General features: G+C 39.6%; 1 protein-coding gene across 1 annotated transcript in view; it reads left to right on the plus strand.

Moving 5' to 3' along the window:
• pde6d (phosphodiesterase 6D, cGMP-specific, rod, delta) overlaps nucleotides 1-12,735 on the plus strand; it is a 43,825-nt gene extending 31,090 nt beyond the window's left edge. The window contains exons 3-5 of the mRNA XM_052017890.1: nucleotides 59-184; nucleotides 1,984-2,089; nucleotides 10,903-12,735. Coding sequence (XP_051873850.1) covers nucleotides 59-184; nucleotides 1,984-2,089; nucleotides 10,903-10,984 — 314 coding nt within the window. The 3' untranslated portion in view covers nucleotides 10,985-12,735. The remainder of the gene's footprint in view (nucleotides 1-58; nucleotides 185-1,983; nucleotides 2,090-10,902) is intronic.
• The last annotated feature ends 13,847 nt before the right edge of the window (nucleotides 12,736-26,582 follow it).

Raw genomic sequence — 26,582 nt, forward strand, 5'->3', positions numbered from 1 at the left:
TTCAGAATTAGAATTTATATGACTGTGAACCAAAATCTTTGTTTTGATTTCTATGCAGCTCGGGTTCCTAAAAAGATCCTGAAATGTAAAGCTGTTTCCAGAGAATTAAACTTTTCTTCGTCTGAACAGATGGAAAAATTCAGGCTAGAACAAAAAGTTTTCTTCAAAGGACAGTGCTTAGAAGGTGATTATCTTACTTATAATTTCACTGTAATGTTAATAATGGTCTGCATTAACAAATATGCAAACACTCAATAATTCATGCAATTATTCATGCAAATAAGAACAAAAAACAACACTGGAAGAACTCAGCGGGTCAGGCAGCATCTGTGGAGGCTAAAGGTGTAAGTCGATGTTTTGTGTCAGGACTCTGCATCAGAACTGAGTGGGAACAGAGAGAGAAGAATTATAAGAGTTGTGTATAATTTATAGACTAATGGCAAAATAAAAGTTAGTACTTAGCAAATTAAGCAAATTCAGTCGGAACTTTCCACTGGAACCGAAAATCTTTTATGCTACTGATAAGGATTGTAAATAGACTGGGGATAATGATTCTTCACTACTCCAATTATTTTCTGAAAAGTGGCTTCAATTCAAGGTTAGAAAATCAGATGGTGCACAAATTTTCAACAATTTATTAGGCTTAATGTTATACATTCTGTTTTTGTATTGCATTTGAATAGTGAGAGATTAATGTCCTCTCACTATACAACAACTTCAGTGTCAATAGCATGCTGCTGTGGAAGAAGGGCTTGACTTGATGCCTTTTGCAATTTATAATCTGCTGAGCTGGTATTTCACAAGTGTGATCCTGCATTTCATGGCAAATTATAGAGTCAAAATAAAACATAAATAGATTAAAATGTACCAGCTCCACATATTTAAAGCTTAGATGGTGTTTTTAGACTCACTGATTTATCCTGTCTGGTCTTGACTTTAACTTTCCCAGTGCAGGAAATATTGTTTTTCACAATCTTTAGGGTTAGCTTTTCACATCAAGAGTGTTGAGAGGAAAATCTAAACCATAGGTGGTCCTAATATACTTCTGGAAGAAAGAAATCTCAACAATTATGCATGAATATGCAGTAACATCTTCAAATATTAGTTACCTTCCAAAACAAAAATATTCTTTAAACTGAAGTTTCCTATGTGCTTTCTTCACTGGGCTTTCAAAAGGAAACTGCTTGTGGATTGGAATAGTCATGGATTGCTGTTTCGTTGGTATGAAAATTAATGGAGAAAATCCTAAGTGATAGAATTTATGTACATTTGGAAAGGCAGGGGATGATCAGGGATAGTCAGCATGGCTTTGTGGGGGGAAATCAAACGCAAGGCAGAGAAGGATACAGACCAAGTGCAGGCAAATGGGATTGGTTTAATTGGACAAAAATGTTGTAGGGAATGTGGTGAGCCAAAGGGCCCATTTCTGTGCTGTATAACTCTATGGCAATGACTATTTGTGGGTTCTTTGTCTTCTAGAACCTATTACCAAAGTTTTCATAAATACAACTTTCAATCATTGTTGTAGTTACAAATTTCCAAGCTGGGATATCTTTCCATTGAACTTAAATCTTTCTGGGAAAAGGGTTTACTTTATCTTATTTCCTGGAGCTAATGCCTTTTCTTTCCAGTACTTTAATTATCTTCAAATTCTGGAGCAAAGTCATTGCCACCTCCATCATCCATTGAGGAGAAAAGATGGAAACACTTACAGTAATATAATGCAAGGAGATTGCTAGCTGGTTAACCTCTTTTCAGTTGTGTAAGTTGCTTGGGAGGTCATTTGAAGGAATGTCTTATTCTGCAAGCAATAAGATGGGATTTTATTAAATAAACATCAGGAACTGAATCATGCTTCACATCCTGTATTGCCCATATGAAATGTCAGAAGAGGCCTTGTAAAATGAAATTATTTTAAATATTATAATAAGAAATAGCATTTGTTGGAGCTAATTGTTTTGAAATGATCTCTTTTTTTACTAGAATGGTTTTTTGAATTTGGCTTTGTCATCCCTAACTCAACAAACACCTGGCAATCATTAATAGAAGCGGCACCAGAATCTCAAATGATGCCAGCTAATGTTTTAACGTAAGTAGTCTGTATTATGTCTTATTAATGTGTTTATTACATTTTTGTCAGAACAAAAATTAAATTGATTATGAAAAATTGAGTGGATTACCTATGATGGGACATATGGTTGGTTATCTGTTGCTGGACTTGTTTCCTCTCATTTTAATTTCTTTATTTTTTTTGTTAAGTTCCTACATTTCTATTTCAAATTCTTAATAGCTCTGTATTTGCCACAGATAAGTAATTACTAAATTAACAAAGCAATATTCATTGAGTAACTGCCCTTCAAGAGTCTCACATACATCTATTTTATGATTTACACTCACTGTAGTAAACTTAAGTCAGTCTTCTAGAGTTCTTAATCTGCTTTTAATAGATTCATGAAAAGATTTTGTACAGAAAGAGGCCGTTCACATGCATGCCAACTGCAAATTATTTTGGATGTTGGAAATCTGAAATGAAAAGAGAATGCTGGCAATATTCAGTGGGTCAGGGAAAATATGTGGAGACTAAAACAGCTTATGTTCCAGATCAGTGCACTCATCGGCACTGGTTAACACAGTTTCTGTCTCTATCAATGCTGCTTGGCCTGCTGAATGTTTCCAGTGTAGTTTTCATTGAAGGAGCTGTCACGTTATTCCCACTCTACACTTATTCTCCACTTCAAATGTTCTTTTGAAAGTTTATTCCATTTCCCTTAGGATAGGTTCTTTTTCAGCTCATTAGGTATTTTCACATCTAATTTTTCCTCTTCCTTTTGCTAAATCTACAGTGAACTATTGCATTAATTGCAGTTTCATACTGTCCCTAGTGCTAATGACAAACCTGAAAATATCCCTGAGTATTCTGTTAGATTTGTATTTGAATCATCATGTCAGTTTCTGTTCTTAAAGGTAATTATATAGTTGTGAAAAGAAAATTGTCATTTGTGTTGTTTGGAAAGACATATTAAGGAATAGTTGGAGATGCAGCATGCTTAGAGAGGATGTTTTGTCTGTATCACCTCTTAAATTGAAGTCTGCAATGACTGGATAATCTAAATAGGAAAATAAAACCAAAGATCAAATGACCACACATCAAATGTACAATTGTATCTGAACTGCCAAATTGGATAACATTTTCTTTTAAATATAGAACACAACCGCTCCAACTGGCAATTATTAAGGAATTTCTTTTCCTGTTAGCAGTATTGTTGCAAAGATTTAAAATGCTATTTGCGGAAGCTGTTTCCTGACATTATCCTTTATAATTGTATCTTCCTAAAGTTTCCTCAGTCTTATGCCTCAAGTGTGCTTTTGTTCTTTCTTTAGGACAAGTATCACTTTTAATCCTGCTTTCCTTTCATCACCTAACAACTAGATAAGTGATCCATTCCCAAGCCAATGCATTTAATAGCCCACCAGGAAATGTATGAAAGTCAGCTTTTGTCTGTAACTGTGTATCTTTCCTCCCCAGCGTTAGAGCTGAGATTAGTGATGCTGTAATAAAGCACAATTTTTATTTCTGGAGGGATAGAATTGAAAATAAATTTTGCTGACCTTGAATTGAATCTTGGTTGGAGCACATTTGGAGTACTTGAAGGGTAACACAGAGCACAACAATCAGTACTGCTGTCCCACTGCTTCAGAGACCAAGTTCGATTTTGACCTTGGGTGCCATGTGCAGTATGCACCTTTTCCCTGTGACTGCATGTTTTCCTCCCAGAGCTCTGATTTCCTCAGAAGTACCAAAGATGTGCTGGTTGATAAGTTAATTGGCTGCTGTAAATTACCTCTAGTGGGTGGCAGGAAGATTGGCGGCTCAGGGTGGAGGGGAAGTTCATGGGGATAAACAATGGGCTCGGTAGGATTGGTGTAGATGGGTGCTGATGGTCGGTGTGTATATAGTGGGCTGAAGGGCCTGTTGCCGTACTCTGTGAATCATTATATAATTCAGGTCTTATTTTTAAAAGAATATGGAATTTCCAATAAAGATTTATAAGGCTCATAGCAGGAGTGTGAGGTTATGATCTATCCGGCACGGGTGAACAGCATTCTTCTCTTAAAAAGGGAAGGCTAAGTTGTGACCTAATAGTTTTTTAAAATTATGAAAAAATATTATTCCAGCATACACAGTGAGCATGTTTCCATTTAGTAGGTGGCTTAGTGGTACAGCTGGGGGCAGCACAGTCACGCAGTCGTGCAGGTATTGGAGCTGCTGCCCCACAGTTCCAGTGACCTGGGTTCTTTATTTAACCCATTAATACGCTGGATTTAATTTTTCTCTCTTTTGTATTAAATGTAATAACATACTATTATCCACTAGTTATAGGTATGTCCCTTTGGTTGTTCTGTGTCTGTCCTTTCAAGCCCTACCAAAAAAAGATCCATCAGAATGTCAAAATGGTACTGTGCCATTGGAACATGTGCATAGAACTTAGAACAGTATAGCACTGGACAGGCCATTTGGTCCATGATGTTGTGCCAATCTTGATGCCAATTTATACTAAATGTCCTCCTCCTGTGTATCATCCATATCCTGCCATTCCCTTCATATTCATGTGTCTTATCTGAAAACCTCTTGAACTCCACAAAACTGCCTGCTTCCCTCACTTCCCATAGTAACCTGGGGTATATCCTGTCCAACCCCGGGGACTTATCCATCCTAATGCTTTATAGTAGCTCCAACACTGCTTCTTTCTTAACTTCGACATGCTCCAACATATTTGCCTGTTCTATGCTAACCTCACATTCGTCTAAGTCCCTCTCACTGGTGAACACTGAAGCAAAATATTCACTTGGGACCTCCCCCACCTCCTTCGCCTCCAGACACATTTTCCCCCCTTATCCGAGCGGCCCTACCCTCACCCTAGTCATCCTCTTGTTTCTCACATATGTATAGAACACCTTAGTGTTTTCCTTCACCCTACTTGCCAAGGCCTTCTCAGGTCCCCTTCAAGCTCTCCTAAGTCCTTTAAGCTCGTTCCTGTCTACCTTATAACTCTTAAGAATGCTAATTTGTGCTTCCTAAATCAAAAATATGCTTCCTTCTTCCTTTTGACTAAACCTTCCACTTCTCTTGTTAACCATGGTTCCTTCACCCTACCATCCTTTCCTTGTCTCAGTGGGACAAACCTATTCAGAACCCCATGCGAGCGGTCCCTAAACAACCTCCACATTTCTGCAGTGCATTTACCACAGAACATCTGTTCCCAGTTTACGCTTCCAAGTTCTTGCCTAATACCATTGTAATTTGCCCTCTCCCAATTAAATACTTCCCCATAATGTCTGCTCCTATTGTTGTCCACGGCTATGCTAAAGGTCAGGGGATTGTGGTCACTATCCTCGAAATGCTTGCCCACTGAGAGGTCTTTCACCTGACCAGGTTCATTGCCTAATACCAGCATGGCCTCTCCTCTAGTTGGCCTGTCTACGTACTTTGTCAGGAATCCTTCTTGTACACACCTAACAAATTCTGCCCCATCTAAACCTTTTGCATTAAGGAGCTATGATGTTAGCTCTGATTAGCAATACCACCCCCCCACCTCTTCTACCTCCCTTCCCTATCCCTTTTGAAACATCTAAACCCTGGAACCTCAAGGGACCACTCCTGCCTCTATGACAGCCAAGTGTCTGTAATGGCCACAACATTGTAATTCCATGTACTGATCCATGCTCCAACTTCATCTCCCTATCCTTAACACTTCTCACATTAAGGTAAACACATTTCAACCCATCTAATTGATTGCATTTATGCCCCATTCCCTGCCTGTCCTTCCTCACCTTCTCTGTACACATCACATCTACTTCTACACCAACCGATCCATCCTCTAATCTGACATTCCGGTTCCCTTCCCCCTGCTGAGCTAGTTTAAACTCTCCCCAACAACTCTAGCAAACCTGCCCACAAGGACATTAGTCCCTCTCCAGTTCAGGTGTAACCTGTCCTTTTGTACAGGTCATACCTACTCCAGAAGAGATCCCAATGATGTGCAAATCTGAACCCCTGCCCCCTGCACTAACTCTTTAGCCACTCATTAGTCTGCCATATCTTCTCAGTCTTTCCCTCCCTGGTGCATGGCACAGGCAGCAATCCACAGATTACTACCTTTGAGGTCCTGCATTTTAGCTTCCTTCCTAATTCCCAATACTCGCTCTTCAGGACCTCATCCCTTGTCTTACCTATGTCATTGGTGCCAATGTGCACCACAACTTCTGGGTCCTCCCCCACCCCCTTAAGAATGCCGTGCACTTGATCCGAGACGTCCCTGACTCTGGCACCTGGGAGGCAACATACCATCCAGGAGTCTTGTCCACAGAATCTCCTGTCTGTCCCCCTAACCAATGAATCCCCTATCACTATTGCACTTCTCTTATTCCCCCCCCCCCCCCGAGCCACAGGAGCCAGACTCTGCGCCAGAGACCCAGCTGCTGTGGCTTTCCACTGGTGAATCATTTCTTCCCCCCCCCCCGCCCCCCAAAACAACATCCAAAACGATATACTTGTTATCAGGGGAAAAGGATCACCAGGGTATCCTGTACCATCTGCCTATTTCTTTTCCCTCCCCTAACAGTCACCCAACTACTTAGATACCACCCCCTAGATGTAACTGCCTCCTGGTAACTCTTATCTATCATCTCCTCTGCTTCTTGAATGATCTGCAGTTCATCCAGCTGCAGCTTCAGCTCCCTGACGCGGTCTATTAGGAGCTGCAGCTGGATGCACTTCCTGCAGGTGAAGTCATCAGGGACACTGGAGGTCTCCCTGATTTCCCACATCCTACAGGAGGAGCATACTTCTGCCCTGACTGCCATTCTCATTGTTCTATACAAAGAAAATTACAAATAACAGCGAAAGAAAGAGAACCTACCAAAAGCATCCGCTCAACTACTCAGCCTCTTCATGCCGAAGCCTCTTTAGCCAAAGCCTCAACTCCCCACTCTAACACTGTCCACTCCAACAATGGCTGCTCCACTGGACCCTAACTTCTTTTTATTGGCTAATTAGCTAATCAACAGGCCTATCAACTCACCACAGCAACAAGAACAACAACAACGGGCCTACCTTTTCAAACTGGTTCCTGCTCTCATTCTCTCTCTATCTTCTGAATCAACCTACCATGAGGGGCCTTATCAAATGCCTTACTAAAGTCCATGTAGATAACGTCCACTGCCTTACCCTCATCAAACGCCTTTGTCACCTTCTCTAAAAACTCAATCAAGTTTGTAAGGAATGACCTGCCCCACATAAAGCTATGCCAACTATCCCTAAGGAGGCCATGCATGTCCAGATGCACATAAATCCTACCCTCAGTATCCTCTCCAATAGCTTCCCTACCACTGACGTGAGGCTCACTGGCCTATAATTACCCGGAATATCCCCATTCCCTTCTTGAACAAAGGCACAACATTTGCTACTCTCCAGTTCTCTGGGACCTTGCCTGTTGCCAGTGAGGACACAAAGATCTTTGGCAAAGCCCCATCAATCTCTTCACTTGCTTCTTTCAATATTCTGGGATATATGCCATCAGGCCCTGGGGACCTATCCACTTTAATGCTTTTCAGAAGACCCAGCACTACCTCCTCCATAATCTCAAAATGTCCCAGCACATTAGCATGCCACACTCTGCTTTCACTGTCCTCCAAATCCTTCTCGCTAAATACAGACACAAAGTACTCATTTAGTACCTCCGCCACTTTCTCTGACTCCAAGTACAAATTCCCTCTATTGTTGAGTGGACCTACCCTCTCCTTAGTTATCCTCTTTTTCTGTGTAAGTGTAAAATGCCTTGGGATTCTCCTTGATCCTGCTCACCAAGGGCACTTTGAGACCCCTTTTGGCCTTCTTAATCACCTGTTTGAGCTGAGATGTGCTCAGATTCTGTCAAAGATGATTACATTTCCTATTATAATGGCCAGAACTTTGCATAACTTACCCGGTCCTTGAATAGATCAGCTTAACAGAAAATAAGATCAGGTTTTATGCTGGATGTAACAACCCTCCCATCAGAATAACCGAGCATGTGCAGTGGAGGATTGTACATCTTATATTTTAAAGAGCATTAATGTTAGGGTATGATTATCTGGGTCCAGCTGATGGGACGTGGCTTAACCATACTGTGTGTAGTTGTTGCAAATACATTGATAAATGAATAATGAAATTATTTGGGATAAGTAGACTTCTGGATTCTTATCCATAAGAGACCAAATGGTACACTAATGGTTAAAGTTGCAAACTAAGTATGTTAGCCCCTTGGAAATGCTTTACCCTATTGTATGGTCATTTATTTATACCAATAAAATGTTTTATAACTTTTTGAGCTAGGAAAGTTAAACTATTATTGATGGAATAGAATCAAATTTTAGTTGCTACTGCAGAGTTTGAATGTAAAAATAGATTTGGCAGAATAGCAGTATATTGAATCAATCTCATTTCACCCAATGATAGCTGACAGAGCATGTCAAAGGATCCTATTGCAGATCAAGTTACCAAAGCAAACAAGCATAAATTCTACAGTGCAAGGTGAAGTGGTTGTTGAAAATAGGTTTATTATATCTGACTCAGTTCATTGAAGGTTGAATCTTGCATTGAGCCAGTTATTCCACCAGCTGGATCTGGAATTCATAGAACACTAAGGTTCTGCTTTTAATCTGCTTTTTTTTTTTGGCTAGTTTGTCCAAGAATGGCGCTGATTGTTTACTCATTTCAATATTCTTGATTATAGCAAAATTTGTCCTTGAGTTCTTGATTTGAATAACAATGATGTTGGTGATAAAAGTTTCCATTAGGAAGATTCAACAACTGCATTCTCTCTTTGTTGGTTCTTTAAGATCAGGAGTGCCATGGATTTAGTGTCACCAAACAATGGCAAAATTTGAAGGCCAGCACAAAGACTATTATGGCAAGTCTTTAGCTACATGCATTAAGCTTATGGCTATTGATATCTATGATACAGCAACATTAGAATTATTCAGAACCATTTTTCAAACTGTTATTTAGATATAGCTCCAGTACAGCTTGTCATTTTGGCTTCCCCAGTAAAGCATTCTATTTCACATTTATAATATTACTGTCTTTCTTTGTTCACCCTGATGTACAGCAGTCAGTTATTTATTAATAAGGATGGGTTTTTGGTTTTATTCTAGTGCAGTTGAACATCACACACTTCTGCAGTCCAGTCAAGAAAGATTTTTTACCTTGTCTGAGAGGACTCTTTTTTGCTATTTGCTGATAACCAGTTAGAGGGTACCTATTTACTTTTTTAAAATTAATATGTTCATTTTAGTACTTGCCATGACTCAGATCAAACACCATATAATGGAATAATTAATCATGTACATTTTATGAGTGGAATGTAGATTTTAAATTAGCATTTTCTATTATCTGTTGGTGCTGAAATTTAGAAAAAGAATTCAAGCAATTGGGATAATAATGTATCCGGCACTCAACGATATATGGAATCTAAAGCGTGAAATTTGTTCACTAAGTTATGTTTCACCAAAAAAAATCACTTTGCCAGTGCAAGTAAAAATGATGGCACAGCAAGGACCCTTTAAATTGTGTAAAATGTCCAAGTTGCTGTGTGATTTGCTCGTTGCTTAACTGGATAACATAGGTCATAACTTTACAATCCAATTTCTATCTGTAAGTCAGAAACACATGCTGTAAATGTTGATGATGTCATTGTTCTCATGAAATATGATAGAGACAGGACTCCAGTGTTAGCGTCAATTCTGACAGTGAGTGCCTGGTTCAATTTCCACTGAAAATGGCACATGAAAAAACTGGGATCTTATTTTCTAATTCATTTTCTCAGTTCAGCATGACAAACAATAGATTTTTAAGAATGTTGTCCAATTGAGTGTTTAAAAAAAAATACTGGACTTCAGCCTCCAGATTAAGCTATGTGCTTTCACACTTACTTATTTCATTGCTAATAGTTGTAATGTGTAAATAACAATCCCAACTCTGTCATTGATCCAGTGGACAAGGACAATTTAATGAAATTACCTTCTGCAGTTTCAGATACTTCCAATGTGATGCATTTTTCCCTCTTCTCCCGTTTTCCGCAATTCTGAAGTGACCATTCTTCCCCACCTGCTTTCCCATCACTACCAATACCCTGACCCCTTCTTTTGATACTTTCCAATGCAATGATTGGAAATGCAATACCTGCCCTACCTATTATAGAGTCCAAACACATTTTCTGCATAATGTGACAATATACTTGTACTCTTAATTTTATATCACTGCTCATGGTGTGGCCTCCTCTACCTTGGAAAGATGAAATTTATGTTAGGTGACTACTTTGTTATTTAATCCACCAGTCTCCCTCCCATTCTGATCACTCACTCTGAGGATTCCTAATCTAACTTGCTCATGGAACAGGTACGCATCCTCCAACAAGTTACATACAGTTTTTCAGACTCAACATTTGAATCCAAATATTTCAGATAACTGGTGTTCCAGAAATTTTTATTAATGATTTCTAGTACTCCTTCTACATTCATTTGGTAATTTTGGATAATTATTCTGCATTTATACCACCAGACATTTGTTATCTATTACCACCAGCTATTATTTGTTATATCATTTAATCTGTGTGACTTTCCATCCTTTTACAGACCTTTGCTTTTGTTCTCTCCTCCCCTCACTCTTTCTCCGCTTTTCAAATCTATTTATCTCTATTATTGAGTCCAATGAAAGGTCATTGACCAGCAATACAAACTCTGTTTCTCTCTCCACAGGTGCTGCCAAAGTTGCTGAATATTTATTGTTTTTATTGTAATTTTATTCCATGCAATTTACCAACTTGTTTAAGCTTACTACTTTTCCCTTTCTTTTGCCAACAGTGGTAACGTAGTCATAGAGACCAAATTCTATGATGATGACCTCCTCGTAAGTACTTCCAAAGTCAGACTTTTCTATGTTTGAAGTGAATTGTCTGCAGTTTAGTACGAAATGTCTTGCTGATGGCAGATGGATGAGACACTTTTCAGCCTCGTGACCAATGGACCAGCTCTATCTGGATGGCAACTGGCAAATTAGGTTCCTCAGAAATGATTTAGAAGATTGAAGTGAGCAAGACTCAGTGCAAAAAAAAGACTCTTGTAAAAGAAGAATGAGCAGTGACAGTACTGTATTTTCTTGAGACCAATGTTGTACATTATCTTAATTGCTACTTGTTTTGCTTTGAATCTGTATACACTGCTTTGCTTCCATAGTTTGTATTATATGTAATTGCACTTCAAGTTTATTTAGCAGTTAGTCCATGTTAATTATTTAGTTCCTTTTATTGACTATTGTGACATATTCATCAGTTGTAACAAAGTGTAAAATACTCCTTGTATGTTATATATAGTTATAATCCATAATGAGAGGGCTGAGCAACATTGCAGTCTGATTGAAATAAAGGCTGTTGCTTCTGTATTTTAAAGTCAAATGTAGTTAATTTGTACTGTATATATCGGTGCAGTAATATTTTATAACATGTTTTGAGTTTACAATTTGTTTGCTAAGGTACAGTATTAAACAAGTTAACTTTAGATAATGATTTTAAGTAAATCCTTTTTTAATCTAATTAATCTGTACCATTAGAGATACAATATAAAGTATGTATAGTATATCACTGGGAGGTAGGAAAGATCACTCGTCCAGCAAAAAGTTGACTGCTGCCGACCAGTGCATCTTGTAAGTAACCCTAATTTGCACTCTTCCCAGCAATCTTGCATACGTGGGTAGTATTGTTTTCATTTAGAAGACCAAACATAATAAAGCATTAAATATTTTTTGCCAGGAATGCTATTTTCATCAGAAAACCACTTACTGGACAGTAATTCAATATGTAATCAAACTTCTTTTCCTCTTGTTATCCTCTCCTTCAATAGTCTGATGAGCTGTGATTTCCTGTTTGAGAAATACTTCTTTTCCATTGTAATTCCTCACAGTAACACATTGGCTCACCAACTCAGTTGTCAAATTTCAGTGGAATAGAAACTGTAAATTTTAATTTGATGCATTTATTATTTTAGGTATTCTAACAACTTTTTCCTTTCCTCAACTTGCCCTTCATCATCCAGAATGAAGGTCACACATTGCTGATGACCATACAGTGTCTGGCACCTTATTTTGGACAAATAATATTGAAGAGACTTACCAATTACATGCGTTCAGAGTAACATGTATAAACTTTTTTGTTGGACTTGCTCTTATTAAAATTGCCTCCTGCATGTTGCAGTTTTGTACTCTCAATAGAACTTGGGTGTTATGGTTGACATTAGGATGTATTAAGACAAATTTGGGGTAGGTTGCTGTCTTTTGACAGTGGATAGAAGATCCCTTCAGCATGCTAACTCTGCCTAAGACAACTGTCTAGCCAGAGAAACTGTTTCCCACTCCAACAACAAATTCATTGTTGAGTCAATGAATCCACCCTTTATTTGATTTCTTATTTGCTTCTTGAGCAGCAGGAACAAAAAAGATAGATAGTCTGTTGCAATTAAATGTTTATTTATAACTATGGAACACTGGAGACCTCTGATTATGACCTTTGTTGTTCTCTGGAGGGGAATATGCTGTGCACCCAGCTTGTCCTATGAAGATCTGTCTCACAGTGTACAGGTTTATTTGTAACTATCCATTTTACTGGTTTGAATGATATTTATAGATTAAATGTGAATTATTGATGGCTGGCTATGACTTTGTTTTGAAACCGATTCCTGTTTAAATTTGCAGCGTGTGTATTTTGAATGATTTAAGCAGAAATTACAAGCTTTAAGCTGTTGATGTGAGATGACAATGAGCCATGCTGATTTTAGCTGGCATGAACTGAGTTCAGAACTGGCATGCAATTGACGTTTGGCTACTAATTTCTGAATCAACTTGATACATCAAGATAATGGAAACCAGCACTTTGTGGAATGTGCATAATATGAGAGGGTCTGGAAACCATATCTCCAGGGCAAGAAGAGTTTCAATTGGAGTTACTTGAGTTCTATGTCACTGGGCTTGTTACACAGCCACACTGCTCTGAAGGGAAGAGGGAAATGTGGTAGTAACACTGGATGATCATCCACAGATACAGAAAAATATGAAGCCAGTGAATGGAAAATGGCCCTTATCCACTCTAGCTGAAGAGTTCCCAGTTACTCTGGAGGTTTTAATTCATCTGTGCTGGAGATAAAGCACACAGGCAGTGATGCAAGAGAGAGAAATCATGAGCAGCATGTTACCTGGGAATCAATGGTTGCATAGAAATAAGGGGGAGCAGAAGAAGAAATGCTGCTGTTAGAAGAAGATATTATGAAGGATTCTATTAGTGAAATAGATAACTAATCAATGGGAATTTTGCCCAATAACCATTCCATCATGACAGCTAATTTGATTAGGGAGGTGGGGGAGTGATAAGGAACTGTTGTTTAAATCATAAATTTGTAAAGCCTAACTGCACATGGTTCTGTTTTAACTTCAGTGATCACTGAGGTATCTAAATAGTCTATTCTGGAAAGGAGGTTTTAAATGTAAATAAGGCCTGATATTTTGGCAGTGATCTGAGATTAAAACTTCCTATACAAGATTCATAAAATGTAAAAAAATCTGGCAGATAAAAGAGGGGAAATAAGCAGATCCAGCAAAGAAGTGTGTTAACTGTATATGGGTCAGAGGTACCAGGAGTTCTTGCAGTTTTATAACAATGCATTTAACAAAATCTATCAACTTGAGGGTTATGGAACCTAGGTTGTAGTTAAGGTACAGGTCAGCAATAATTGAATTACACAATAGAAGAGGTTCAAGAAGCTGAATAGTCTACTACTATTTTTATGTTCCTTCATTCCCTCTTCTGCAGTGATTTGTTGAGCCATGGCTCCCTATCTTTTCCTACTGTCTTGCTGAGCCTACATTCTCCCACCTTCCTATTTTCCATCTTGCCTGTCCAAACATCCAGCCCCTAATGAACTCCCATCACCAACCACTAATCTATTCTGGTTACCATAGACTGCCAGTCATGTGCTTTGCTCTAGCTTCTATGCCAAGCTGGGTCTCACATACACTTGGGACAAACTGATAATGCACGGTGTTGCAATTCATCTGCTATTGCTCACCCTTACCAGCACATGCCAAAGTTTACCCTCCTCCCTTTTGACAGGTCCTTCATTGTGCCTGAATGAGAACTGAGAGGAGTGCAAGGCATCACCATACAACCAAATGAAAGTATTGAACTGAGTATAGCAGGTGCTGAAAGAAGGACTTACAAATAAAGGGATAACTTGGGATGTTGCTGGAGGACAAGCTTGACTCCTAATTATTAAAAGCCAGCTATCAATGGATTCATCCTTTTACAGAAAATTGCCGTCTGCATGTAGAATGTTATGTTTAGACACTGTTGCATTCTAGGTAGGCTTTCTGCTTCCAGTTTGCATGGTAGATGATAGAATTATATGGAAACGGGCCCTTTGGCTCAACTCGTCCATGCGGACCAAGAATGGGACTTTGCTGTATTTTGGAGCATTCCCTGCATGATGGTCTGGCCTGATGAGCTATCATCCACAACCCCATGCCATAAATGGCCCCAAGCCGCTGCAAGTTATGGACTTGAGACCAGTGATAACGGGAACCTTGAACAGGTGCAGAATGTGGAGATGCTGAGATCTTTGTCAGTGATGCTTATGGACAAAAGTGGAGCATGGGTTGTGAGCTTTACAGACCCTTTTGAGTTACGGATTCATAGAGCTATACAGCAGAGATATGGGCCCTTCAGCCCACCTTGTCCATGACAACCGTGATGCCTATCCCATTTGACCTATATCCCTTTAAACCTTTCCTCTCCATGTACCTATCCAAATGTTTTTTAAATGTTGTAATTATACCTGCTCTACCACCTCCTCAGGTAGCTTGTTCTATATACCCACCACCCTCTGTGGGGAAAATGTGCCCCTGAGATCCCCTTTAAATCTTTCCCCTCTCACCCTAAACCTATGCCCTCCAGTTTTAGACTCCCCTACCCTCAGGAAAATGACTGCAACTATCTACAGTATGCCTCTCATAATCTTATAAACCTCCATAAGGTCACCTTTCAGCCTCCTTCGCTCCAAGGAAAACACTCTCAGCTTATCCAATCTCTCATTATAACTCAAGCCCTTCAGTCCAGACAATATTCCTTTGAATCCTTTCTGCACCCTCTCTAGCTTAGTCACATCCTTCCGAAAGTATGATGACCAGAACTGCACACAATACTCCAAGTGTGGCCTAACCAATGATTTGTACAGTTGTAACATGATGTCTCAACTCTTTGACTCAATGCCTTGGCTGATGAAACCAAGCATACTATACACCTTTTTTCACCACTCTGTCTACCAGCATTCCCATTTTCACAGAACTATCTATTTGTACCCCAAGGTCTCTCTGTTCACGAACACTCCCCAGGGCCCGGCTATTCGCTGTGTATGTCCTAACTTGGTTTAACTTTACAAAATGCATTACTTTGCACTTGACCAAGTTAAATTCTGTCAGCCATTCCCTTGCAAACTTCTCCAGTTGATCCCGGTCCTGTTGTAACCTTAGACAGCCTTCTTAACTGTTCACTATACTACCAATTTTGGTGTCATCTGCAAACATTCTCATTCAAATTATTAAGGACCTGGTACCAATCCCTGTGGCACACCACTCGTTACAGGTCTCCAATCTAAAAAGCAACCCTAAACTACTGCCTCCTACCACCAAGCCAACTTTGTATCCAAGTTGCTATCTCACCCCAGATCCCATGTATTCTAACCTAACGTAAGCTTGCAGAGGACCAGAGCTCTCTGATGTACCATAGAGCACAGGGTCAACTCTATGGATATCCAACCAAAGGTTCACATCAGCAATCTGTCTCATTGGTTGTTGGAACAACCATAGGAAATCAAAATGGTATCATTATGGTTCCTGTGCCTCGCAAAGACTGAAGATTCACATGAAAAAAAAAATCACATGATTTGCTCTGGTTTGTTTTCATGCATCTACATGAGAACAATGATCTGCAGTCTAATGGAAGGGTAGTGGTGCAATAGGATACACATATTGCCTTTTCTCAGGACAACATCATATCTGCTCTCACTAGCCCTTCAACTATTCTATCCTATAGCACCAGTGAACTAGCAAACAGGTACCACATATGGGCTTGAAGCTCAAACACCCGAAAGCCACAGATCAATTTTGAGAATGAAAGTAACATTGTAGGCAGATTTGTGTTTCACATATTTCTAAATACATTGCATTCCAAAATTATCCTGTAGTCTTTGTAACTCAGTGCAGAGAATTAAACAGGACAGAAAGAATCCCTTCAGATTATCATAAATCTGCTGGCTCACTTAAAGATCCATTCAATAAGATGCAGCTCCTTAATCTCTCAATACAACTCTTTTAAAATGACATGTTTTTCTAATGAACCTACTTTCATGCATTTAAATGTCAAAGGAACATTATGGAAATGCATTAAGCATTTCTGTACCAAAAGTAACGTTGTGACTGAAGAGCCTCCCTAGTTGCTTTGACAGCTTTAGAAAATCCCAGAATAGCTGTTTCTTACCACAACATGGTCAATAAGCAATGAGAATGTTCATATTTTTATTTAGCACAAGAGCTTTGATCTCAAGCAATGTGAATCCATCTCCTATTTTTTAATTTATGTTTTGATACCGTAATTAAAAAGTTTATTGAAATTAGTTGGGAGATATATACCATCACAAATATTGTGAAAGGCTCCTACTGCAGCAGGCAGGGTTGGCAACATGGTACTTAGCAGAAAGTTTTCTGGAATACTGAGACTGGATTAACATTCTCAGTTTAGCACTAGATAAAAAATCACAGCACAAACCAGTCGTTAGTGGTATTTATTCTCCACATTGGTTGTGCTAAGCATTTTGGATTGTGTACCAACAAGTTAGTGTATGTTTGACCCTACACTGAAGTAGATAGACTTCTTGGAAGAGCAACTACAAACTCCTTTGGTTTGACATAACATCAGGCAGAAATCTAATCTTTAATCAAATGCTTAAAGAGATCTTGGGATTCTTGAACTATTTGTAAACCTCACCTGACATTAAATGTTTAGAGAGCTGTGATTCTTCCTACTCCACTTTCTCTATGTAGTTACATTTTAAAGAGTTGGCAGAGAATAAAACCCACGCCTAAACACAATCATGTACTCAATTCTCTTCCAAGGTTTAGAGTTCTAATCAGGCATTGTGGACATTTTACTGTCTGTCTGAAATCCAAATTACAGCTACGAGTTTAAGAATGCAAGTTATTACTGCAGGAAGTTCTGGACCATTCGAAATAGGTTCCTGGGAAAAACGTCCCTGCACTATGCCTGTTATGCAGTGGTCTACTGTAAAGTCTGAGTGAATTGAAAACAAATAATTTTTTGTTCAATCATCACCTAATTGATACAAGGATAGTTACCCTGGTTCACACTTTGGGACTTTTTTTCTGCTTTGGACTTGTCTGGTCAGATGAACTCAGGGATCTCTCATGTACCTGTGCTTATGTTTCATTCTGCCTGCCTGGTTGTGGATAAGCTGAAGCACCACAAGAGGTCACTATTATTTTAAAAATAAGCCCAATTCATGTCCTGGTGCTGCCCAGTTTTCCACTTACCTGCATCTTTCCTATATTTCAAACCCTGCCTTGTCTTGAGTCTGTGTAGAGGTTTCCAACCCACCATGAATGGTTGTACCCACTGTTTTGCTGCCATATTTAGCCTGGTCCACAGCATCACCATCAGGTTCTTTCCGCTAAGTACAATGAGCAAACACAGTAAAAGTATCAACAGCACTGAATCTGGCTGCAATCGCAACATCTTGTGAGGGTCAAGAAGGAATCAGAGAGATGGGAAAAATATGGAAACAGTCATGGATAAAGATTTATGATTCAGCCCCAGTCCATTCATATCAAACTGTTATCCATTGCAGGGGTGTTAGACTCTTTGTGCAGACACAGCCTCATCTGTCTTCACAGCTGAGGGCAGATCATGGGACCTCCCTGTCTTATCTCTCAGGACCCTTCCTAGTACAGTACCATAAAACCACCTTCTGCACGGTTAGCAGAACTCAGAGCCTTCATTCCTCCTTAAACAGTTCCTGAAACTGCACTGGGCATCCCAGATAAAATCCAAGACTTGGCCATGTTCTCTTATAGTTTCCAAGTTCTCCACGAGTTGCACAGGGATGTAATTTTGAGGATTTGTAAAATACGCTGAAAGCCACATAAGCAAATTTCTCTTGTGCCTGCAGCATTCTTTAATCTGTAATAGTGACAACATACGCTAACCATTTCTAATGAGAGCAAACTACAGACTCTGCCTTTATGAATGCTCATTGGACTTCCTGAATGTTAGATTTGGATCATTTTATTCAACCATGTTATTTTGGCCCTTGTATCTGTTATTATTGAGTTTCAATTTCTTATATTTTGAGAACAGCATCACAGGCAATCTAGGTACCGGATTTTATGTGTCGGACATCTCTGCATGATGGTAAGCGTGCTACGCTTCTTGGCAATTTGATCTATTTAGTCACAAAATATCAGTATAGTTGTGGAGAAATCACCTTACTTTGGAGTGTGGCACAATGGCACAGCAGTTAGTGCTGCTGCCTCACAAATCCGGTGACAGAGGTTTGATCCTGACATCGGGTGCTGTCTGAGTGGAGTTCACACATTCTTCCTGTGATTGTTCTCCAGGTACTTACAATGTGTTCATTGGTAGGTTAATTGGTTACAGTAAATTACCTTCAGAGTAGGTAGGGGCAAGAGCAATTGAGGGGAATTGATGACTATATAGGAGAAAATACATTATAGGGAAATAAGTGGGGAAATAGAACTGATGGGAATGCTTTGAGAACAAGCATTCACTCAATGGGCTGAATGATCTCCTGTGTCACAAGAAAATATGAAACAAAATATAAATAAAGGAACCATGGAATGCGAGATGACCTATTATGAATGTTTACTTTTGTGGCGTTGAAGGAAGAACTGTGACATATACCAGAGTCACTTAACTGTCCCATTCTCATGGAGTTGTTACAGATCTCCAGACCTAAAGAGTCAATATTCGCTTTGAACATAGCTTCAATATCGTGTTCTGCGAAGTACCTGAAGTTCTTTTACATGTCACCAGGGGGCTCTAGGATTCAACTACAAATGTGTTCCAGACATCTTGGTAAACCAGTGTTGTGAAGTCTTGTAAAAAATGTTAATTTATCACCAAAATCGTTGATTTTAGCCAATAACATCAGAATGATGAATTATTATTAAAAATACTGAGACATAAAAAATATTCTTTAAAAATGTGCACTGGATATCATTAAAATCATATCTTGTTGATTTCTTCTGTTGATTACCAGTTGGTAAATATATATTATATTTTGCTTATTACCAAAAAAAGTCACTGGTATATGTGTGAAATATCTAGGTTTCCCAAAGATAAAAGGATGTTCTTTTGCAGATTTGCATGTAGTAATTATTGCTCCCTGTGCTTTTTCAGAGCAATTACAGCACGGTTCCTTTTTGTTTTTAATTCTTTTGTCAGAATGAGCATCACTGATGAGGTGTATTACCTAATCCCACCTTCCTGAAGCACTACAGTCCTTTCGGTGAAAGGACCCACATGGTGTTATTGGGTGGGGATTCCAAGACTTAAACCCATTTATTCATGGATTTGGGGTTCCTGACATTATCAACAATCAAAGAGGCTAGAATTATCCTGAAAGATTTAAGGTGGCTCAGTGCTCTTGAAGATTCTGCTTGATTGTCTTATGATTTGCTAAATATGTCACTAAAAATGGATTCCAGCATTTTCCCATTGATAGATGTTAGACTAACTAGCCTATCATTTCCTGCTTTCTTCCAAGACTTCTCCAGAATCCAGCAAAATTTGGCAGATTACAAGTAATCCATCCTCTATCACTACAGTCACTTCCTTCAAGACCCAAGGATGCAGATCATCAGGTCTAGGTTACTTGTTGGCCTTTAACTCCATTAGTCTACCAACTAGTTTTGCTCTAGTAATAGAAACTGTTTAAAGTTCCTCCTTCTCTACAGCACTTAATTATCTCGTTATTGGGAAGTTTTCAGTGTTGTCTACCATGAAGGCCGATCCAAAATAATTATTTAGAATCTCTGTCATTTCTATATTTTCCATTATTAATTCCCTAGTCTTGTCCTCTAAAGGACCAATGTTTACTTTAGCTACTTCCTTTTTATATACCTTTAGAAACATTTACTGTCATTTTTATATTAGTTGCTCCTTTACTGCCATACTTTGTCTTCTCCCTCTTTATTATTCACAGTAACAGGCCCTTCCGGCCCAACGAGTCCACACAGCTCATTCTTTGCTGCTATCTAAAAGTTTCCTAGTCTTCTGGCCTGCTACTTATCTTCACAACTTTGTATGTCCTTTCTCTTAAATTTGATATCATCTTTAGTTAGCCACAGTTGTACTTCCTTCTTATTGAGCCTTTCTTTCTCACTGCACTATACCTTTGCTGAGATTTATGAAATATTTCCGTAAATGGCTACCACTGCTGATTTACTATCTTACTCTTTAATCTATTTTCCCAGTTCACTTTGCCAACTATGCCCTCATAACTGCTTTTAAACACTAGTTTCAGATTCAAGTTTTCTTACCCTCAAACTGATTTTGAAATTCTACCATGCTGTGATCATCCTTTCCATGAGGATCCAATGCAGTGAAATCATTAATTGTCTCATTACAGAATACCCGATCAAAAATAGCCTGCCCTCTGGTTGGTTCCTCAATGTATTTCTCTAAGAAGCCATCCTGGGAACAACTCCATGAACTCATTCTCCTTTATTGACAGACCTACCCCTACTGTCTTTTCCTTTCTGCCAATCCTTCTGAAATGTCATACACTCTGAATATTCAGTTTCCAACCTTGGTCACCTTGCAACCCTGTCTCTCTATTGGCCATTAGTCATATCCATTTATTTCTATTTGTGCTGTCAACTCGTCTATCTTGTTACAAATGCTGCGTGCATCCAGACAAAGAGCCAACTATTCTATCTTATCATAGAGTCAGAGTCATACAACGCAGAAAAAGACTTGTCCGTGCTGGCCATCATGTACCTTCCTATACTAATCCCATTTTCCAGAACTCTGCTCACAGCCTTCCATGCCAAGGTGGTTCAAGTGCTCATCTGAAAGCTAATTAAACGTAGTGAGAGTACCTGCCTCCACCACCTGCTCAGGCAGTGTGTTCCAGATTCCAGCCACCCTCTGGGTAAAAAAATTCTTCCTCAAATCCCCTCTAAGTCTCCCACCACTTACCTTAAGCCCACGCCCTTTTGTTTTGGACACTTCTGCTATGGGGAAAGGTTTCGCACTATCTAACCTACCTTTGCCCTAACAATTTTCTTTATCTCAATCAGGTCCTTATTCAGTCTTTTACCCTTTTGTCTTTTGTTTTACCCTTTTTCTTTTGTTTTTCTTGGAAAACAAACCTAGCTTACCCAGTCTCTTCTCACAGCTGAAATGCTCCATTTCAGGCAACATCCTGGTGAACCTATTCTACATCCTCCAGTGTAGTCGTACCCTCCCCGTCATGTGGCAAGCACAGCTGCACACACTACTCCAGCTGTTGCCTAACGTTTTATATAGTTGTACCTTAATCTCTTTGCTATTACATTCTTTTCCCCAGTTAATGACGGCAAATATCCCATTTGAGTTCTTAACCATCTTATCTTCCATTGTTCCTGCCTTCAGGGATCCTTGAACACTTACATCAAGGTCCCTTTGCTTTTCAGAACACCTTCATTGTATATATATCCTAACCTAATTGGTCCTTCCAAATTGCATCAACTCACATTTTTCAAGATTAAATGTCATCTACCATTGCTCTACTCATCTTACAAACTCAACAATATCATTCTGTTGTCAAAGACAACACCAACACCACCAATTTTGTGCCATATGCAAACTCACTAACTGTACCTCCTACATTGACATCCAAATTGTTACCATATATATGGCAAACAACAAGGGTCCCAGCACCAATCCCTGTATTATATATGAGTTCCAATCACAATGGCAACTCTGGGCCAGTATCCTCTGCCTCACTTTTCCTTACCCTATCTCTATTTGCTGGAATACTCATATGCTTGCATGCTCTGCCCCTTCTTGATATACTAAGGTCACTGTTATCCTTATCATTGCCCTGCACCATTGCCTAATTTAAATCCAATAGTACCAGAAACATTCCTTGCAAGGATATTGGTCCTGTCCCTAATGAGGTTCGATCTGCCCAGCTTGGGGCTCTGGTCAAGTTATTGAACTTTTTGTTTTGCCATATGTCCAGATCCTGACAGTGACCCTTGAACTAGGAAGTTCTGGCACATCTCTCCAGACTAGAATCTCCTTCCAATCTGTTGGAAAGAGAATCTGCCACTTTCCCCTCATTTCTTACAGGAGGTAATCCAGGGAGCTACCCAAGAACATGCAAATACAATTTTTTGGCTTATTTCTCACAACCACCTCTTTGGAATCAATTTCTGTCAAAGAGGCAGTGTGGCTACAAAGTTTGACTGAATGGGGTAATCAATGCAATTTTGCCTGGTTCTCTGGCTATAGCGCCTTTTATCTTTTTTTTCCATTTTTAAAAAATATTTATGTAATTATTTACTTCAATTTTAATTGTTCTTAACTGACATTTTAAAAGTTTTTAAAACTGCCAAGGATGTTTTTAATAATGATTAAATCATTCACAACTTTAACAACAAGCTGATGCAGGGCTTTGCAGGCTGGCAGGGCTGTTTTGGGGGCAGGCCTCCTCACCGCATTGTAAGAATCCCTGTTATGCCTCAGACTTTGTCACTGATCTCGGGAATAACAACATAAGATATAGAAGCAGGAGCAGCAATAGGGCATTTGGCTCCATGAGCCAGCTCTGCCACTTGTCAAGTTCAAGGCTGATCTTCTACCTCAGCACTATTTTCCTGCCCAATCCCCATAATCCTTGTTTCCAATCCTATCCTGAAATCTGTCAGTCTATAGAATGACTGACAGCCTTCCATGTGTGAGAATTGTAAAGATTTGCCTCCCTCTGAGTGAAGAGATTTCTCCTCATCTCATTTCTAAATTGCCCTAGCCCTTATTTTGATACTGTTACCCCTAGTTCTAGATTCCTTAGCCAGAGGAAACATCCTCCCTGCCTCTCTAAGGGAGCTAGGGCTTTACTCTTGGACAGAAGGAAGATGAGAGGAGACATGATAGAGATGTACAAAATATTAAGAGGAATAGATAGAGTAGACAGCCAGCGCCTCTTTCCCAGGGCACCAATGCTCAATACAAGAGGCCATGGCTTTAAAGTAATGGGTGGGAAGTTCAAGGGAGATATCAGAGGAAGGTTTTTTACCCAGAGAGTGGTTAGGGCATGGAATGCACTGCCTGGGGTGGTGGTAGAGTCAGGTACATTGGTCAAATTCAAGAGATTACTAGATAAGCATATGGAGGAATTTAAAATAGAGGGATATGTGAGAGGAAGGGGTTAGATAGTCTTAGGCAAGGTTTAAAGGTCGGCACAACATTGTGGGCCGAAGGGCCTGTATTGTGCTGTACTGTTCTATGGTTCTCCCCTGTTGAGTTCCCAAAGAATTATGTATTTTTCAATTAGGTCACCTCTCATCCTTCTGAAGGCTAGAGAAAAGATGCCTAGGATATTAGATCTCTACCCATCATGTGATGCAGAAGGCCAGTGAAACTGAACCAAGCAGGTGAGGAGGGGATGGAACTGTGTGCAACAATTCTGGGCAAAGGGACAGGGAAAGCAAGATTCGGTCCATCAAGGAAATATAAGTTGAGGATTCAATCAACCTCACAAAAATTGGAATGCAGGTGAAGTAAAGGATACTGATGCTGCAGAGTTCCCAAAATGCATCTTGTAATCAATTCATAGCAGGCCCAAAATGAGACAGGGCAGTATTAGACTGCTTTAGGGAAAGAGCCTGGGCAGGTGGAAAAGGGCAGTGGCACCAAAAGGGCAGAGCATTGTGAGGGCAGTGATATTAATTCAAATAGACTTAGCCTGGGAAAGAGACCAAAATAGATTGGAAGTAAAAGTTTTATTTTGGGGCAAGGCCAATTTTATTAGAAACAAAAACTGAAAATGCTGGAAACACTCTGCAGGTCAGGCAGCATCTGTGGAAAGAGAAACAGTTAATGTTTCAGGTCCAGACAGTTCATCAGGGTCATTGGTTCTGACAAAGGGTCCCAGACCAGAAGCATTAACCTTTTCTCTTTCCACATATGCTGCCTGACCTGCAGAGTGTTTCCAGTATTTTCTGTTTCTGTTTCAGATTTCCATCATCTGTAGTTTTGTTTTAAAGTTTCATTTACTAGCCATTTGATAAGATTTGGAAAATGTGGCCCAGAAGCACCTAATTTAAGGTGAATTTGTGACAGATCATGAGGGGACAATGGCCAAAAATTTAACTGGGCCAGTTACATATCTGTCATGGCTACCAGAGCTGGCTAGAGGCTGTGTACTTGACAACATGTGACATCTCTTGAACCCTGCCCTTGGCCTTTCCACCTTCACAGCACGTAATACAATGGGTTACTCTCCACATCTTAGAGTTTGCTATTTTGACGATACCCAAGCAACTTGACTCCATCCAGGACAAAGCAGATCACTTCATTGTACCCTAGCTACCAGGTTGACCATTACTCCCTCCATTGCTATCCCATTGTTGATCCAATGTGTAAATATAGAACAAAAACAGAAGATAGTGGAAATACTCAGGAGGTCGGGCCGCATCTGTGGGAAGAGAAGCAGAGTCAAGATATCAGGTCGGAGATCCTTTGTCAGAATTCAGTTTTTCTGAACTGAAATGTTAACTTCGTTTCTCTTTTCACAGATGCACCTGTCCTACTGAGTATTTTCAGCTTTTTCTGTTTTTGCCTTAGATTTATTGCATCTGCCTTTTTTTTTGTATTTTCACTTACGTGTACATTTAGAAGGTGCACAGCAGCAACTCACTGGGACTTCCTGAACAGCATCTCCCAAACCCATGATCTCTTATCACCTACTACACAATATTACAAGGGCCATCGGAGCATGGAAACACCAACAATTGCAATTTCCCCTGCAAGTCATCAACCATCTGTCTCAGAATATATTGCTGTTCCTTCGTCAGTGCTGGGTCTGGAATTAAAGAAGGAATGCAATGGTTTATGAAAGCACTTACAGCCACTTTGTCGGGAGCTATTACGGATAGCCAATAAATACTAGTCTTGCACGTATCACAGCCCTTAAATGCTATTTGTCTGATTTTAAAAACATCATTCAATGATTCTACTTATCTTGTTGCTATGTTCAAATTTCTGCGTTTGTCTTAAAAACACTTTAAAAGTAATGACCTTTCTATAATGACCTTCGGCTCGTCGTGTGAATATTATAAATGCAGATTCTTTCTCTGCAGAAACCTACTTAAAATTGCAATTAATGCAGCTAATGAAAGCAGCCGCCGCCTGTGATGTATGTGGGTGTCTGAAGCACCAGGTGGCAGCAGATGCAGGCAATTTTCAACATACTTGGCGCTCCAATCTAGCACAACAAAGAACCAACCAGACTTGCCTTTTCCCGGTATTGTTTACAGTCGAATATCTGTACCTAATATAATTAGAATCTAACCAACATTTGTTCAAAGCTGTCAAGAGATACCATGATTTGAATACATACAATGCTCCCAAATTATGACTGCGGACTAAGGTTAGGATATCCTATGAATCACCCTGCCAGATCACATCTTGCATCCTCGTTTGCTTTCTTGTGTGCGAGTCTGATCATCAGCTTTTTTAAAAAAAATAATCACGTAAAATTGTATTATTTAGTCAATGAACTCCGCGGAGTGACCCAAGGCTTGACTCTGGGTTTTGTTGTGCACACGGGGAAACAAGAATTAAGTGGAACTGCTGAATCTTCACTAAAATGTGGCTCTTCCCCACAGGACAAAATCCTAACCAGTACCGCCTCCCCCCACACATACAAAAAAAGCTCATTTAACACAAAACATTAGGCATCTGGATTTACGCTCCCTCCTCCCCCTTACAGAATGCAGACCATCATTAAAGGGTCGGACCAGCACACACCCAACCTATCTCCATGGAAACATTGACCTCATGCTGCGACATGAAATCCAGGCTCATTGCTATGGAAACTATCCGTGACATCAAGCCTGAAATTCATTACCATGACAATCCACCTACTGACTTAGCAGCTATTTATGTCGCCGCGCTCTGCGCCAACACGCCGCACTCGAGATGTTTCTGTTGCTGCGCGTATGAGTTGCCAATTGCAAAGGAGCCAAATGATTAAACCAGAATCTGCTGAATATTGGGCACGAAAAAGCCTTATCATTTTGCTTTGTAAAGGCTCCAACACAATGACTTGCTTGTAAAACGCCGCTGCTCAACTGAGAGAAATATGCCAGTACAAAGGAGAGACACAAAGCAGGGCGTAAACCGACCACTCTGGCACTT

This window comes from Pristis pectinata, chromosome 6 (genome assembly GCF_009764475.1).
Source record: "Pristis pectinata isolate sPriPec2 chromosome 6, sPriPec2.1.pri, whole genome shotgun sequence".
Classification (NCBI taxonomy): Eukaryota; Metazoa; Chordata; class Chondrichthyes; order Rhinopristiformes; family Pristidae; genus Pristis; species Pristis pectinata.